Genomic DNA, 19,102 nt, shown 5'->3' on the forward strand with positions numbered 1-19,102 from the left:
ATCTTTGTATAGATTCATTTGAAATTAAAGCAATTTATGTTCTTATCATATTTGCTGTGTATCCTCTACTGTTTGCTCAGATTTTGTCCGTTGCACTATGTAATTTCTACAAAAGACAGTAAAATGGCGGACTTGTTATTTGAACTAGAGCTTACATGATTGTATATCCATCTCTATCTCATGTAGATTATTGCAGATGTTGTAATTATGTTTTAGCTCTTGCTTTGTGCCTATGGTTAGCTCTAGTAAAGACAAGCACTTGCCTACATGCACTTAATCCACCATTTGGATTTGTTTTATTTGTATTGCACACTTGCTGACATGGCACACTTGGCATTTGAACATGTATATTGTTTCTATGTGTCTCATATTGTTGGAGATCGGTTTCATTAGTTGTTTGAATTGGAGGCTGGATACCAATGTATCCATATATATGTCTTATGAGGTGATGCACTCGATGTAATTTTGCTATAACTCTTGTAGTGTGTCTATGTTTAGCTCTAGTCATATTGAGCATTTGCCTACACACACTCAATATGTGATCTCTATTTATAGAATGCATTGGGAGTACCACAATAACAAGGAAAGGAATATATTGATACTAGGTTTAGTACAAAAAATAAGATACATTTTAATAAGAAAGAATGTCAAATCAAAAAGTACATTATAGTAGGAAACAATGTCACATAAATTTGTAAATAAAGCTTGATGTATGGTGTATCCTTACATGTGCCACACAAACAATTAAAAATTCTGTAGCCCTTTTGCCATCACGGCTTCTGATCCTTGCATATGCTAACCCATCTAGTTGTAATATATCACCATCCAAGAATAATTGATAGGAACTTGCATATGTTGACCCATCTATTTGTGATATATGGCTAATAAAAGAGGAATCTTGCACAAAGAAGTGCTGATAATCCTGGATATCTCCAATAGTAATCTTTACATTGGGGCAAGCTATATATGTATCTCTAGGGGCATTGTTAATAGCCCACATCTTCCATCCATGTTCTACATCAACTGACCATTTATTGTTCTCATACAAACTCTTAAGCATTGCATTGATTTCAAGACTATGATGGATAAGAGTAGTGCAAGGCATTTCAAGATCCCCAACTTTCACTATTATTTCAGTGGTTGCACGCGCCTAATGTTTTCATATGCAATAGCTTTTAGGTATCACACTTGAAGCTAGTTCAAGGGAGCTAGTGCAGGCACTACGACCACATGCTGCCCAAGTTTACTCCATTGACCAGATCGACTCAAGTATGCCTGCGCATGGCTCGGCTGTTATAATTATCTTGTCAACATCTGTGGTTGGCCGAACGAACGTAACGTTTGTCCAGGACCAACCAACTTCAACTTGTGTTTATTTTTGAAAGTCCCCTATATTTTTTCCATTGAAGGGCTCGTGAACAAGTGCCTTTCTTCTAGAAGGGCTTTTTCAAAAATTTGACATTCGATAGACATGTATTCTAAAACTTTCATTTCTAGCTAATAGAATAGTATTTGAGAAAAAAAAAAACTATGACATTTATATAAGCCATCTTGTTGGTTTTTCATGTCCATTAATTTACAAAAATCTAATACCGACATAATATGATGATAGAATATTTAAAACTTAGTACAACATATGAGTAATTATTTAAGCATTTAAAAAAATATAGTGCTATAATAAAAAATAAAATTGCAATGCTAGGTTGAGGCTAAACCTTAATCAATTAAGATAGTCTAGAAAGGCAACAAGAAAGCTCTACAATTATCCATAGTCTCAAATGAAATAGCAATACAATCAAAGCACACCATTACTTATACTTTCTTATATAAACTCTATTGCTACCACATTAACATTGAGATGAGCTTTTAATCCATCCCATGTTGCATAGATGGCATCCCAATCAACATGTATAGGGTCCTTAACACCATTGTATGAAAGGAACATGAGTTGATTCAAGCTCTCGAGTGACAATTTATTGCGATCATTGGACTTGATATGATTCATTTTGGAGAAACCTCTCTCACAATCAATCGTGCTTGCAACAATACCAAGCACGGATGCCATAACTGCCCTTCTATATAGCAAGGTTTGTAAAATCATGTGCTTCTCTAGGAAGGGCAAATTTTTTTACTTGCCCTTCAATAACAAGGTTTTAAAAATATTTGCCTCTCTTGAAGGTCAAAATGCCTCTAGAAGGGCTCAACCTTAAAAAAAAAACCCTCCAGGTGGAAACGAACGTTAATTTTCTGTCTGCAAGACAGAAGAGAGCATAAGCTACATAAATACAGTTTTAGGGTTTCGGCAGCCAGGGCTATGGATCCTTCCTTGTCGCCTGTCTGCTATTCGGGGCGTCAGAATGTGAGGTTCCTGGGGTCTTGTCTCGAAACGGAAGTTTCCAAGGACACCAGTCCTCGTGGCCTCGCCATTGTTCCTACCTTGGCTGCGGCAACGGTACCGGATGGGGCTCTTACGGGTTCTGCTGTGCAAACTCTTGAAGGTATGCCAGTTGTGAGTTTCTCTTCCTCATGGCCCTCCGAAGACTCCATCATCAAAAATTTCTACGAGAGTCCTTGTCAGGCACCACGACCAAGGAAGCTTCAACTACTACCTAATGACGATGATGATGGTGGATATTGTTCGAGCAAGTGCGTTGCAGAATCTGTCTCCAGCTTGGAAGAATGCGTCGAGATCAGCATTCCAGTGGAGACGAGGAAAGACCCTTCTCTTCTCGAGCTTTCAGCTGTGCGCTATCTATCTAGGAGTCTCCCTTCCTCTTGCTCAAACACGTCCATCTTTGGAGATTTACCTGAAGAGAATGCTCTCTTTGAAGAACCCAGGACACCTTCAGATGTTAGCTCCGTCTGTGGCTCTTATGCCGCGCCCTTGGCTCCTAAGAAGAGCTGCAAGGTTCGGCCTACGCCTCTACGAAAGAAGCAACCTCGGAAGCTTCACTTTGGCACTGAGGGGCCTGCTAGCACTCCAGATTTACTGGCATGTCCAGAGACTCCGTCCAGTATGAACTGTAGGTTTCAGACTGGCAGCGGCCATGGTAACTTTTCTGTTGTTTCAAATGCAAATGTTGAATTCGAACCTCTTGAAACAGTTGATGGTAAATCGAGGCAGTGTATGAGACAGACACCTGTGGTGGAACACCCTAGGGTGGAGCCCACAAGCACAGAAGAACCTCAGACACCTCCAGATAAGTTATTTTGTAGCTTTTCCCGCTGTCAAACTCCAAAAGCCCCCAAGAAAGGGCAGAGAGTTGTAAGGCCTGTGCCTGACTACCGCTAGCTGTAACACATTTAGTTGGCATGTGGTGAGTCTGACGGTGAGCCTGGTAAGGATGTGACTTCCGCCTTCCTTAGTCTTCAAACACATTACTAACCAGGGACATTACTTTCTCTTGGTTTGTATCTTTAGTTACACTTTCTTGTGAAGCAAGTTTGCTGTCTAGTATCATATGCCAAGAACATGACTACTGTGTTTTTGCATGCAGATTTTTGACCATGTTGTATGTATAAGTTGTCAGAGGTCTTGTTTGATTGAATCTGAAATCAGCGATCTGGATGGTTGGTCTTCACTCAAAGCCTACATGGGACCAGACACTCACTCAAGGCAAGTTTTATCTCAGATTTGTTTCGGATGCTGTCTTTTTAGGGCAGAATGTTCAGGAATGTATCATTTCTGAGTTGATGTACGCACCAGGAAAGGTTCTGGAGTGGCTTTGAACTTCATATGCCATGTATCCTGATGGCAGGTCAAGGGCACGCCTTGCTTGTCATCCAGTTTTCCCATCTTCAACCATCAAGTAAATTCAAATAGGATGGAATTCTCCCTCTTTTACAAGGGATGGCTTGCAGTGTTTTGCAGAGAGGTTTCTATTTTAAACTGGATATCTATAAGCTTGCCTTTTAAAGTTCTGCATCAAGGTTTCTAAGTACGCATTCCTAGAGCTCATTTCCAGGATAATTCGTGTAGTCCTTGTATATTAGCTTACACAATCTGTTGCGGTTGTTCTTGTTACTAACAATGAGTAAGAATCCCAAAACTTTAGAAAACTGGACCTAGCACTGGAGGCTGTGTTTCGGACATATGTTCTTACAGGCTGTGTTTTGATATGCTTATTTAATGTTCAACCTTTTATTCAGAGGTTTTTTTGGAGTCCTTTGACAGTGAATACTGTTCACCATAACTCACTTCAAACCTTCATGTTCAATAGACATGATACGTGGTTCTGAGAAAGATCACTAGGGTTGAAATGGAGAACTTTCACAAACATTGAGATTGCAACTGAGTAACTGTTGGCAGTAGGGGAGCCCATTCATGTAGCTATTGTAAATATGCTCAGGTTTGCATTTGGACCTTGGTCCATAGTATTTGATCATGGGAAGGTGCTAGAGTTGGAGCACTCGGCAGCACAGCATGTTTTTGGAGTTTGACAAAGAATTGTGCCCAACTTTTATTTCATTGTTTGGATATTCATCCTCCTGAAAGTAAAAATATAATCAGAAGAGCAGACCTAGAAACCTCTTCAGTTGGCAAAACAACTTTTGGCTGGGATTGACTTCATATTTATATTTGCTTGAATCCCTACAGGATCCCTTGATTTAAAATGAAGCCCTTTGTAATAATCTTTGTTGTATGTAAGCTGCTGTGAGACCATGTTGAGAGAGAGCAGTCCAGCACTTTGCATTGCAGGGGAATACGTGGGATGGGATACTTTGCTTTCTATATGAGGTTGTGGGATATTTGTAGCTGAGAACATGCAATAACGAACTTATTTGGTAGGGATTTCAAAGTACCTGTCAAAGTTACATAATGGGAGTGAGTGCATAGGACAATCCATGTCCTTTGTAGAGTAGATGGTACAAAAATAGGTGCTTTGCGATGTGGCTGAGACAAGGAAGAATTTGGTGGGAATTTTAAATTGTGAATAAGGTTGATTCCTTTGTCTTGCTAGATACCATCAAAATGGTATTGAACACTTGTTGAGTCCTTTTAAGCAACACATGGGAAAGATTGCATCATTTAAGTTGGCATTGACTTAGACCAAAAGAGCCTGTTGGGTTTAGTATGGAGATGCATGCGACATGACAAAATGGAAGGTAGTTGAGAGAGCACTAAAACAAATTGGAGAAGAGTGGGCTGTCTTGGGGCAATAGAGCTACAGGGATTGGATTGTCCAATGAGAGTCTAGTGGTCATGATAATTTTTGATAAGTAGAAGTTATGGGGGAATAAAGAATGGTGGGGCCATGGACTTATAGGTTCTCAATGGGAAGTTTTGTTTTGAGGATAGGGGTAATGAAAGAAGATGTCTTGGAAATGATGATTATCTTCCTTAAGATGGATCTAATACAAAATGGCTACATAACTTCAATGATCTCTAGTTCATCTACGTTGAACAACTCTAGCAGCTTAGGAATCTCCTCTTGACTGCCTATAAAATGCGTGTCTATGATTGCATTGCAATATTATTAGGGTAAGGGGGCCAATAAAAGAATGGTCCCCAACAGAAGTATATTTCTTTGTTGCAGGTGTGGACCAGTAACAAGTCAGTCTAGGTAGCTCAAATGGTTCATGGGAATGCAAACAAAGCATGCACAAAACCTGTCTCTTGCCAGTCTGCGTGTTCTTTTAGTGAGGCTCCTATGTGCACTTGTTTAGTGGGAGTTTTTTGCAACACATAAAATCCCTTCGATGGCCCTTGTGCATGCAAGGAGTATTGCACTGGCCTTTTTTTTTTGGGAGATGCTTCATGGTGAAGCTATGAGATATAGCTACAGTGCTAGACAATTGCCCACTTGAAGATTGAGATTTTACTTGTCCTATTTAGGTGCTACTATACTCTGGCCCCTTCACCCTAGTAGGAACGTGAAGCACTCTTCCTAGTATCTTTGTCATGGCACTCATGTCGCTATCTAACTTGTTGGGCTATGCAGGGAAGCCTTGATAAGTCACAACACTCCCCTATTCACGTTTCTCTTTTAGCGGTAGATTTAAGCTAAAAGAAACCCTTCTTAAGAAGTTCATCTTGTAATGAATATGGATGGAATATACAATAGTTTGAAAAAGTAGCTACCATTGAAAATTGATCTCAACTTTATATTTTTATGGAAGAAACATTTTTAATTTCCTATAATTAAAAAATGTATATATATTTATTCGTTTTAACGATATCATGTTTTGACATTACTCAACATTAAAAAAATAGAAAATACAAGACTTGAATATATTTATATCAATTGAGTGTAAATATTATATCCATTTGTAGATTAGTAAAGTATTTACAATGCAATAATATAATTCCCTCAATAGCCATCTATTCAACAAAAGGTCCTCTAAAAATTGTACTAGACTAGATACACTAAACAATTTGGTTCAAAATGTTAACTCCATCGTCAAACAAAGATCTAATACAAAATTTAATTATAGTTCAATTTCTTAACACACATTATTGTAATATATGCTAACGATTTTTTAAACATTAAATGAAGTACACCACCTCCATTAAAACACACTCTCCCCTTGTTACTAGTATGGGGGTGTTTGTTGCCCCTCAATCAAGGCACACACACGCACACACACACACACACACACACACACACACACACTCTCTCTCTCTCTCTCTCTCTCTCTGTCTCGTTACTAGTATGGGGGTGTTTGTTGCCCTTCGATCACATGACTAGTTAAAAATGGTTTAATTCTCTCTTTTGAACATGTGTATGGGGGTCCTCGTTGCCCCTCAAACGCATAATAACCATGATGATTTCTAACAAGTCTCTCTCTCTCTCTCTCTCTCTTTCGTGTCCTCACTAATGAGGATGGCCCCTTTGCACCTCTACAGGTCCAGTAAGGCTTTGAGTTGGAGTGAAGAGGCCTATAAGTTTCCTATAGGAAATAATTGATGAGAGCAAATGAGAGGCGAAATTAAAGACAAACTAGTTAGCCTTTCTTTAAGAGAGGGAATCAACAGTGTGTCCTTGTGTGTGTGTGTGTGTGTGTGTGTGTGTGTGTGTGTGTGTGTTCCAATGGAGACACACACAAAGGGAGGTCTCTCTTGGTATAGAGAGAGAGAGAGAGAGAGAGAGAGAGAGAGAGAGAGAGAGAGATGGATTTCTCTTTTGGCTTTGTGTATTCCACATACATAGAAAAAGAATCAATGGTGTCTCTCTTTGTTTTGATGGAGAAAGAGAGGAGAGGTGAATGGTTTCCCTTCGAAGAAAGAATTCAAATAAAAAACTCTCTTACATTCTTAAGATAACGATGTTAGTAGGTTTCCAAAACATATGCAAAATGCCATGTTACATTCCAGATTTTCAAAACCCCCTTCCCTTGATTTTTGTGAAGAAAGTTTGATCAAGTAACTTGAAAACTATGGTTCTCCTCATAGAGTAGGGCCGACAAATTGATATTGGTTAAAGGGACGTGTGAGATTGATGTGTGTGGTTCGAATTTCATCCTGTTAAGCACATGACACATAAACAATAGACATTGAAAATGTAGCAGGAGCACACGCCTAGTGCCAAACTTCCACCAAACAATGGCGACACAAGCAAAGACAAGAAAAATATCAAGCTTGCAAATGGTTTCATGCATAAGCAAGGGAAGTCTAAGTTGTTGAAAAAGCTGGTGAGAAAATTGTTGCTGGATAGGAATGTATACACTTGCTTGGGGGAGGTCAATGACATTGATCTACATGAGAAATAGATCTAGAAAATCAAAATACTAAACTGGATTATCAAGGGGATGTGCTTACCAAAAGATTGAAACCTCATATTCTTGTGGTGCTAGAAGTTAAAGTTGGGTTTGAATGCACCAAACAAACAACCATAGCATGTTTTGAAAACTTCAGGGAAGCCCATAATATTTGTCAAATGTGAATTGAAAGCCCATAATATTTGTCAAATGTTAGATGGACGTGGGTGTGCCAATGCTACTGCATTTAGGAGGGATGGCGAAGAGATCATAGTGGCGTTGATATATGCCCCAAATGCTTTTGGTGATAAGAGGTGTGATTTGGAAAATTTTAGAGTAGGAAATCACCCGAGGCTTGACAATAATTGTGGATGATTGGAATATGACATTAAGAGCAGAGACACAAGCAAGCCAATTGTCCTATGCAAGTCTATATTGCTCATGAAACTTGACTCGACGTAATTTCGTCTCTTACATTGTCAGGATAGGGCCAAAAAAGAAAGGAATTTAGATTAGTTGCTGTTTTTGAAGAGAGAATTTCGTATGTGCTTTTGCACATCAGAAGAAGGACCGTATGCTAGTCAAATTGCTTCGTGATGCGGAAGAGTTCATCGAATTGAAGGAACAGGAGCGAGCTGAAGCAGTCAGAGTTCATTTTGTGCTAGATGGCTGCTTGACACCATTGAACCGAGATGGAAATACTCAAATGCAAACAGAAGAGAGAGAATGTGGTCAGCATCATTGACAACAGTGAGAGACCTCTAACGAAATGGTTGCTAAAGCATTTGATGCTCATTTGTGTGGGATTGTAGCACGGTTGATGAATTGAAGTATATGACATCCAAAATGAAAAAGAAAATGGCCCTTGGACTAGAAAATTTTGAGACATGATAGTTGGCGATTATTCAATCGGTTAAATCTAAATCATCCATTTCACCTAATGTTAATGCTGGGCTGATTAGGCTTATCTCCAAGTTGGCACCAAGGTCTGGGATGATTGATTGGCGCCCACTCACTTTGCCCAACATGGTGTACATACAAGATCATGGCCAAAAGCTTTGGCATGGAGGATCAAGTATGTATTTGCTAATCTCTTGCATCCACAGGAAGATGGATTTGTAGCAGAACGAAGAATCCAAGACCCAATTCTAAATCTGGTAATTATGATTGATTCTGTATTACAAACAGGCAAGGGTCATATCAATACGGATTTAGATAAGGCATATGATGGTGTCTCCTGGAATTTCATGATTGATGTCTTGTATGCTTTCAGGTTTGGATGAGGTTTTTGTAATGCAGTTCATACTTTTATCTGTTAATGCATATGCTAAGATTTCAATCATTGGGGTCTTCTCTCTTAAGTGCTCAATGAGGCAGGGGTTTTCCACTAGCTCCATTGCTTTTTACTGTGGCAACAAAATTGCTACTTAAAGCAATCTACGAGAAGGATTGATTTCTAAGCTTCATCTTCCAGATGGAAGTGTCTTGGCCAGACAAATACTTGCAGGTAATAACACTAACCTTTTTGTTGAGGCCAATACATCTATGGAGAAGTGCCTCAGGCTCACTGATCAGCTCACACAAATCTGAAGCAAGATTATCAAGCCAGGCAGAGTTATGAGATACCTTGGCTGTCTGGTAGGGATGGCCATCACACTTACCCAAAGATTTGAATGGTTGCTAAATTGCAATGCTGGTCAAGCATATGTTGAGGTTTGTCTAGCCATATTATGGTGTTACAGAATGTCCTGGTATCATATATGGTTTGGTTTTTGGTGGGGCCATCTTAAGATCCCTTTCACTAATTCTGTAGGGGGAAAATAAAAGAGAGTGGGTTGCAGTTTGTTTGGGAACAAATAAGCCCTTAATATAGAGGTGAAGGGGGGTTTGAGCTTGAGAAGCCTATATAGACAAACAAGGAAATGTTTGCAAAAACGAAAGATGAGTGGTCCTCATCATATGTTGTAAAGACTGGCAAGCTCTTGCAAGATTTAGTCTTTTCTGAGAAATACAAATTAAGGTAGGTCAAGAAGAGGATGTGCTTCCTAAAGCCGAGCAATAAGTTGATTCTTAGTCTTCCAAAGTTGTGCAGCAAAATTTCCCCCAATGACTGTGTGAAGACATGGAAGTGAAGAAGCTTAAAACTGTGGAAAGCCACACCATTCATTAGGTATATTAAATTTGATAATTTGGAGAGTGTTATTTCAAAAGTTGCCTACTGAGATTAAGGTGAGCAAATTTAGTCACTTCAATCTGATGTGTGTCCACTGTGGCAAGATGACTGAAAATGTATATCACTTGTTCTTGAGCTATCCACATGTAAGGTCACTATGAAGTTTGAAAAGATGATGTTCCAGGCTGGGTTTCATACCTTGGTGTACTGCAAGCAAATATTTTTTGGTGATCATGTATGTAGAGAGGACTGATGTACATGCAAAATATTGACTATTATCAAAGCAGGCGTGAAATATCGGATTTATGACTCGATTTTTTTACATATATTTTTAATTAAATAAAAATACTTAATTATTAATGTTTCCTTTAATAAATGTTTGTCTAAACACTAAGAATGTTTGATTGGGCATATAGGGTGGCTTCTAGGTTCTTGTCAGGTGCTGCCCTTTGGGGCATTATATATATGTTTTTACTTTAACAATAGAATCTCCATAAGGAGTTGACATTAAAACAATGAAAACATCTAAATAGGGTTTTACTTCACAACTCTTAAAGCTTATAGCATGGAAGCAGGTGTGAAACATTTAAAGCTTTGTTAGACAAATTATAAGCTTATAAAGTTCCATGCGATGAAGATGCCTCGGACAAAATAGCATGCTTAATGATGAAAACATTTGTCTACTTTTGTGATTGGACATTTCAAGAAAAGGAAACGAGCAAACTCTTGAGGTTATATGTGATAATTACTCCAAAGCATTGACCCATAAATGTGATGGAGATGGAGAAAGTTGTGGGTTGAGGATGGGGCCCCTCTATGTCCAAGGAATGCATTTTTGCACACACAAGTTTGGTAAGCTAAACTTAGGTTCAAGCATTCAAGTTTATTAGGCTAAACTTAAGTTCAACTTGGTAGTGAGAAGTCAAAACTCTTATGCTAAGTACAAGATGTGCTCATGCACATGTGCATATATTTACAAGTATCAAACCAATTGATTTCATTACGACTTGATTGGAAATAAGCATCTCTTCATTGTTACCTAGTAATATCATATATTGAGACGACTTTTCGAGGGAAACAAGAGCTTCAAAAAGAGGTTGAATTTTGTGTATAGATTTGTTGTTTGAAAGTATCAATGAAAGAGGAAAATTGAGACATTTGATGACTAAGTGGTCCAGGTTGATGGTCCAAATGGTTTAGAGCAACTTTAGGGCTATTTTCAAGCATTGTATAATAGATTATAGGCATGAAACTTGATTTAGAAAGAGAGAGGGTGCAACTTAGAGGTGTAAAGTTCATTATAGCTAGGAAACTTGATCTAAAATGAGAAGCAAGGCTAAAGTGTAAAAAGAAAAAGAACTACATGAAGTAAAACAAGTGGAGAAAGCCATATTGAAATCCCAATTTGAAAGTTTAACAAGATAGATACATTTTGATTTTTTAGACTATACATGAATATTGCTTAAACGTTTTTATGATTATGTCATATTGTTGATCGTAATCTTTTGTTTTGCTAGATCTAATTAACTTCATGGAATAAATAATGTCTCCATACAAGTTGACCTTGCTATACTTGAGTTTTGGTCATAGGTGCTCAATTCGGCCATTTAGATGGAAGTTTGTACGATCTTTACATGAAAAGATCATATACTTTCCAATAAGTAGAAATCAAGCTAGTAAGAAACTCCATTTACTTGTAAATTTCTTTGAAGAATCTAAAGTATTTATTGGATGGCTTTGAAAAAGATAAAGTTGGTAGAAGTATCGTCTTAACTTCTATCTTGACCCACTTTAAAAGCCAAATGTATTCTTCATATATTGGCTTGCTTTTCATTTTGCTCTTGGGTTGCTTTAATAGTGGTTCAAACTTGATCTATTGTTGTCATTTTTGAATCTACTTTGGAGCTTTTTCTGTGGTGAGTATATAGTAGTATTGTATGCAAATTACAGTAATGGAAGCATTTCTCCCATTGCGACTTATGTTCATTACATAATTTTTTGACATCTCTAGTAGAGTCAAATTTTAATTTATCACATTTGTTAGATCACTAATTTCAGATTGAAAACATGAGAAATTTAAAATTCATAACAAATCATATTAATGATTTTTTATAAACATTGAATCTCTATATAAGAATTTTAGAAGGCATACCAAATAGTTAAAAGATGTGTTGAATAAAATGTCATGTAACTTATTAGGATTTCAATGTTTACTTCATGAAACAAAATACAACAAATTATTGAATTTGTTGAGCAAAATGCTTAATGAAGCAATGATAGTGAAAACTTAAGGTGAGAAAAGTTAATACCTTGTGTATATTGCAAAGATCATACTATTTTTTAATTACTTTGATCTTTTAAAGATTGGATAAGAGTTGACTTCGTTGAAGTAGATTATAACAATTTTGAGTCACTAATGTTGCTCCATTTTATTCTTGCTAAACATATGAAAACCACCAAAGAAAGTGTTATTGTATTATCAATGATCTCTAAAGATATGCTTCCCCATTTATTTGAAGGTGTTTGGTGCATTGGTTCATCTAAAAGGGGCCACCAATAATTCTTAGACTAAGTATAATGCATAATTTTTTTGTGTACATCTTAAGTCTCACCTTGACTTGATGAGAACCACTCAATCAATATGTTTGAAGATCTTCGAGTATCCTAGGTGATACACTACGTTATTAATTTGAGGATGGAAATCAATTCTTCATAGATAATTTTTTGAGGGATCAATAATCAATGTACATTCGAAATGTGCCATTATTTTGAGCATGAAGGGTGGAAGCCTCGAGTGGAAGCCCGTGAATGGAAGTAAGAGCTATGGTGGAAGAGGCAAGAGAGCAAGAGCAAGAGGGACCGGATGTGAGAACTCCAACAGTCAAACAAGGTGTGACTAGTCTTCCCTTATTCAAATGTCACCGAAAGAATAAAGAATGAAGTGAGTGTGATGGGTATCGGTCACTTGTAGTGTATAGGTATGTAGGTACTATTAGCGTAACTAATATATGGGTGGTTAGACACATGTCTTTACCCTCAACAACCTCCCACTTAAAGGCGAATGTGCCTTGAGTGAGGAGTGAAAAGAAAAAAAGAAAGAAAATGTATAACATGTACATATTAGTACAATAGGATGAGAAATAGACGTCATCTCATCCAACACCCATCAACCTCTTAAGGAAGGCAAAACGTTCCGTTGAGAGACTTTTCATGAGTAGATCTATAGGATTTTGATCAGTTGAGATCTTGACAATGTCAACAAACCTGTCCTCAACGACCTTTCGAATGAAGTAGTAATGCACCTCAATGTGCTTTGTCTTCCTAGCATGGAAGATTAGATTCTTGGCCGATTGAGTAGTAACCAAAATATTCAAATGCACTCTAGAGATCACAATTAGTCACAGCAAGGTTCGGCCTTAACCATAGAGTCTCCTTGCAAGCCTTAGTGGTTGCAACATACTCGGCATCGGTAGTAGAGAATTGTGCATTTTTGCACCTTGGACATCAAAGAAATAGCCCATCTTGCAAAAGCGAAGACATAGCTAGAGGTGGACTTCTTACTATATCTGCATATCTTGCATACTCAGAGTTGGTGTATCCCACGACTCTTGTATCCTGGCCACCATAAAATATGCACATATCTACTGTGCGCTTCAGGTATCTCATGATACTCTTCATGACATCCCGATGCCACTTGCTAGATGTAGCCATACAATGTGTCACAACTCCCATGTCAAATGCTATGTCAAGACAAGTGGCTATTGTGGTAAACACCAAATTGCTCAATGTGGATGCATAAGAGATCTTGGCCATCTTGGCCCTCTGCTCATGTGACTTTGGACAATGGGCATGACTAACCTTCACACAAGAAGTTAGAGGATAGTCAATATGCTTACCATCCTACATATGAAACCGCTTAAGGAATTTTTGGATATACTTCTTGTGAGAGATAAAGGAGCCCCTTAGAGTGATCACACATAATGCGCATCCTAAGAAAATGTGAGGCCTATTCCATGTCCATCTCAAAGCTCTTATTGAGTCGAGTTTTTGAGGCATCTAGCTTATCATGAGCTCTCTCAGCAGTAAGCATATCATCTACATAGAGTACCAAAATCATAAGGCTGCCATCACGATTCTTCTTCTATATAAATACTGATCCATAGCACTACAACTGTAGCCTTGTGATTGTATAAATGCATCAAACTTGTGGTACCATTCCCTAGGTGTCTGCTTGAGGCCATAAAGGCTCTTTCTCAACTTGCACACTAGGTGTTCCCTACCTTTTTCCTTAAATCCCTTGGGCTATTGCATATAAATCTCATCATGAAAGTTCCCATGTAGAAAAGTTGTCTTTACATCCATCTGATAAAGGTCAAGATCTAGTTGAGTAACCAATGCTAGTACCATGCATAGGGTTGCCATCTTGACCACATGAGAAAAGACTTCATCAAAGTCAACACCATGTCCCTACTTGAAACCCTTAGCTACCAATCTAGCCTTATAAGACAGCTTGGGCGTGCATGGATGCTTTTCAACTTGTACATCCACTTAAGTACATGGCAATGCCTTCTTGCCATTAGGCACAGAAACCAAATCTCATGCGTGGCTTTTCTATAAAGAGTCAAGCTCTAACTACATAGCCTTGTCCCACGAGTGATTATCATTTTTGTGCATGGCCTCATCATAGGAGAGTGATTTACCTTCATTTGGCCTCATCATAAGAGAGTGACTTACCTACATTTGTCACCATAATATAATCCATGGAGGGCGTAAAACACTCAAGCTGATGTCTAACTCTAGTAGAGCATCTCAAGGCAGGCTGATCCTACACAACAGGCAAATCTTGGGCCACCGAAACATCAACTATAGTAGGCTATCTAGTTGGTGGTATAAGAGTAGGAGGATCCTCCTAAAAGATCACCCGTCATACCTCTACTTACTCAGGATGCTTATGCATCTTTATCTTTTCCTCATGGAAAACTACATCATGGTTGTGGATAAGCTTGCGAGCCTACGGATCCCATAGGCGATAGCCCATCTCACGTGCATCCCCATAACAAAGAAAGATGCATTTTATGGACTTAGGATCTAGCTTATTGTGCTTATTCCTAGGAACATAGCAGAATGCCTCACAACTAAGAACGTGCAAACGAGAATATTATGGAGGTTTCCTAGTCCATACCTCCTTTGCAACATGGCAATCAATATTAGTACAAGGGGACGTGTTAATCAAGTGTACAGTAGTAGTAATTGCATCATCCCAAAAATGATGTAGTAAGCCTACTTGGCTAAGCATACTATGGACTCTTTTCTGAATCATTCTATTCATGTGTTGGGCAATACCATTTTCAATGATTGTGGACCTACATAGCTCATCCTGTTCGGCCAAATCCTTGGCATCAATGTTTTCAGGTTTGGCACCCTCATTTTTTAGTGGCCTAACCCTACAATGTTTGCACTAAAACTTGCAATATCCGTGTCTTCCAATTGTTGTAGTTGATCCCATCTTGTTTTTCAATATTGAAGATAGCACTATCATGAGAATCACCAGCCATAATGAGACCAAGAAAATGCATAGAAGGGCATAATGAGACCAACCACCAGCCATAATGAGACCAAGCAAATGCACAGCAAGGCAATAACCACCAGCATAATGAGACCAAGAAAATGCATAGAAGGATAAAACGAACTACTATAGTTTCCTGCAAATTAGCCCCAAAATCATTGCCAAATCAAGCTGTTAACAATAAAGAGTGCCAAGGTAATGAGCTATTCACAAATTGCAATCAAGAAACTGTCAAGTACAAGTGATTGCCCTCATAAAGAATACATAGATCAGAAATGATAGGTTGCTATAATAATTTGTAGCAATAGGTCAACAACCCAATGTGAGCAATCAAGATGAAAAATCCAAGAACAACGGGCACTGAATATTGCCACAACTACAGCGTGTTAGTAACCATACATACAATAGGCATAGACATCATGCAATACGATAGGTCTCAAGGGTAAATGAAGAGAACTACCAGATGCATAATCCATTGAGCAAAGCTCAATACATAACCAATAAGCATATAAATACCATTGACAACATGCTGACAAACATAAGTGACACATCCAAGTCAAGAGATTAAATTAGCTCATGATAGGATAATTACATCCAATACATATCAAGAGAGCATGTATATGCCACAATGAGTCCCATGACTCATTGTAATACACTCAAGCTCAATTGCAAATATCAAGTGCTCTATGTAACACGACTATTTGACACGGTTCAAAGGGCACTTCGGTAAGCCCCTTTCATACTGGCTCGAAATGAGATTCTTGTCGAATCTAAGTTTGCCACTTTAACCACTATCAAACTAATCCCTATTCTATTCAGTGCTTTAGGGGCTTTTATGGCATATCATGTAAATATTCCTATAACATCCAAGTTTCAAGTAGCGGATCCCATTGGAACAAAGATCAAATGCCAGACAAGCATAAGAAGCTTAAAACATCATGTGTGTGGCATCTAAACATCCAAGATCCATATGATAGACATTCAGAAGCATGGGATCAAAGTAGTCTACAACGCTCTTACTGTGGCATCCAAGTAGCATCCATAACAGTGAATGATAGCCAATGTCAATAAAACCAAGCTCCAATATTATCTCAATAGCTTGTTATAAGCACAACCAATAATGTAACATCAATGATATACACTGGTATAGCATCCTAAGTGCTCGAGAAGCATCCAATGGCAATATGCGTACAAGATAACTGATAGAATAGTGTGTTGCTGTGCTATTCTCACAATGAAACAACCTCTGAAAATTGATCCAAATAAGCTCAATGTGGCCCACAAAGCATCTCCAAGCAATAACCAAACATTTACCAGTGTGCTGGCATCAAATGAGCATCAATAGAGTAATACAGGAGCCATAATCTCTGAGTAGATACTATTTCAGGTTTGTTATAGCAGGTCTGCTATTGTATACAACAGTAAGTAGAGCTATAATCATTGCAAGGAGTGATCCAATGGAACCAAGGATGCCCAGGGACATTGCAAGAGTGTGGCCAAGTGTAGGAGAGCTTCAGGAGTTGATTGTGTTGGTCATACCGATTAGAGGCAAGAGCAATATTTGCGAGCTGATTGCTGTGCTGCTAATGCTAAAGGTAAAATGAGATTGAGAAGGCACTTAGGGGTGCTCTAGCAAGTCTATTCAAGATTTGGAGAAAGCCTCAATAGGCCTTGATAAGTGTTGGAGTAGTGAAGCATCAATGGTTATCTCAAATGGAAGAAGCCATGCCATGGATGGTGTTGATAAAGAGTTGAAGCTTCCAAGTCTAGGCTAAAGTAAACTGAAGGGAAGAGATCCTTGATATTAGCTCTAATTCTAGTCAAAGGGTGGAAGCCTCGAGTGGAAGCCTGTAAGCAGAAGCAAGAGCTATGTGGAAGGAGCAAGAGAGATTGAATGTGGGAACTCCAACAATCACAATGTGTGAATAGCCTTACCTTATTCAAATGTCACTGAAAGAATAAAGAATGAAGTGATAGTGATGGGTGCCTACCACGTGCAATGTATAGGTATGCGGGTACTGCCAATGTAACTAATACATGGGCAGCTAGGTACATGCACCTTTACCCCCCAACAAAGCAAGAAGTGTTGACAAATAGAATGGTGAGCTACTTGGCTTGACTAGCCTATAGTAAGTATTGGCAAATAAAATGGTGAGCTACTTGGGTTAATTAGCCCATAGTAAGTAGATCTTCCACTTGCTTTCTTATTTCTTTGTGGCATATAGGAGGTGAGATGTAAAGAGCAATATCTATATGATAGTCTTTTAGCTTTTCTAGGGGAAGTTAATTAGAAGGATCTCTTGACAACCAACCTTTGTATTTTCTTAAGTATTCTAAGTTAATTTTAAATTTCGGTATTTATATTAGTTACATTTTGTTAATTATAGCCATAAAGCACAAGTACCATAGTTGGATCAAAGACTTCTTGCTCGTCATGCCCTAACTGTGCTTCAATAGATCTATTAATTATAGCCATAAAGCACAAGTACCATAGTTGGATCAAAGACTTCTTGCTCGTCATGCCCTAACTGTGCTTCAATAGATCTATCAATATGAAAAGTTGTTGCATTAGTCTTAGTATTTCCAACTTCCATCTCTATATTTGCTGCACATTGAGTTTCTTAATTGAAAATTGCAATAGTTGCCTCCCTTAAAAACCACACTGTGTGAATTTCTTTAAGTAGCGTGATTGCTTACTTCTTGAACATCCTGAAGACTCTCCTCCACAGGTCTCTTAGAATTTTCTTTAGCATGTGCCAACAATGCATGATTTTCTACCACATCAAACATTTTACTTTGCAAATCACTAACAACTTGCTCTACAATTTTCCCTACATCTCTAGTAGAAGTCTTCTTTGCCTGCAACATGTGAAAAACACAATCTTCACTAGCCCTTTTAGTCTCATAGACTTCAACAACTTTAGCTTCAAATGCTAGACATTGACTTTGCAACTCATTTTGATCCAACAAAGTATCCCTCTCTTTTGCATTTATATCTGATTGGCTCTAGAAATGAAAGAACCTTCGATACTTGTCTCTACTAGCTCTAAAAATGAAAAAAAATCCTCCAATACTTCATAGGGAATGGAGAAATTGTAGACAATTTACTAGAGATAATTGCCAAAATTTTGATAACTTCACTTTTAACACATCTTTTAGCAAAGTTTTCTTCATCTATGCATATTTTACCTTTATCATTCTCTATACCACAACATAGTTTTGAGATATAATCCTTAGCTTCTCTTGAAGCTTGGTTTCAAACCCTTGTTTAGTTCCTTCTCTAATTCCTATACTTGCCCTTTTTTCATTGCTTCGCTACTAGTGAAATTTCTCTAATGCCATAATGATTTAAGATACACTCTAAATGTATGCCTTGCAAGTTGCGTGAGTATCATGCAAGATGCTCAAAACATAACCCAAACTTGCTAATCCACAGTAATAGTAGTCTTTTGATAATCTTACATACTTGCCCTCTTCCATTGCTTTGCTACTAATCCTTCTCAAATTACACACTTGCCCAAAATGCCAACCTACAAATCCTTCTCTAATTCCTATACTTTCCCTTTTTCATTGCTTTGCTACTATTGGAACTCCTCTAATGCCATAGCGATTTTAGGGCACACTCTAAATGTATGTCTTGAATGTTGCACAAGCATCATGCAAGA

General features: G+C 38.1%; 1 protein-coding gene across 3 annotated transcripts; it reads left to right on the plus strand.

Annotated features, from left to right (window-relative positions):
• The first annotated feature begins 2,212 nt into the window (after positions 1-2,212).
• On the plus strand, positions 2,213-3,847 carry LOC148015648 (uncharacterized). 3 transcript variants are annotated; one of them, XM_087665249.1, is made up of 3 exons: positions 2,316-2,498; positions 2,579-3,616; positions 3,707-3,847. In XM_087665249.1, the coding sequence occupies exons 1-2, from the start codon at positions 2,460-2,462 to the stop codon at positions 3,290-3,292; spliced, it is 753 nt and encodes a 250-aa protein (XP_087521375.1). In that variant the 5' UTR covers positions 2,316-2,459; the 3' UTR covers positions 3,293-3,616; positions 3,707-3,847. The 3 variants fall into 3 exon arrangements, with proteins under 3 accessions (XP_087521373.1, XP_087521374.1, XP_087521375.1); XM_087665247.1 differs by having other exon boundaries at positions 2,213-3,616; XM_087665248.1 differs by having other exon boundaries at positions 2,213-3,616; positions 3,759-3,847.
• The last annotated feature ends 15,255 nt before the right edge of the window (positions 3,848-19,102 follow it).

Source organism: Lygodium microphyllum, chromosome 24 (assembly GCF_053477565.2).
Source record: "Lygodium microphyllum isolate KBCC chromosome 24, Lygodium_microphyllum_v1.1.10, whole genome shotgun sequence".
Classification (NCBI taxonomy): Eukaryota; Viridiplantae; Streptophyta; class Polypodiopsida; order Schizaeales; family Lygodiaceae; genus Lygodium; species Lygodium microphyllum.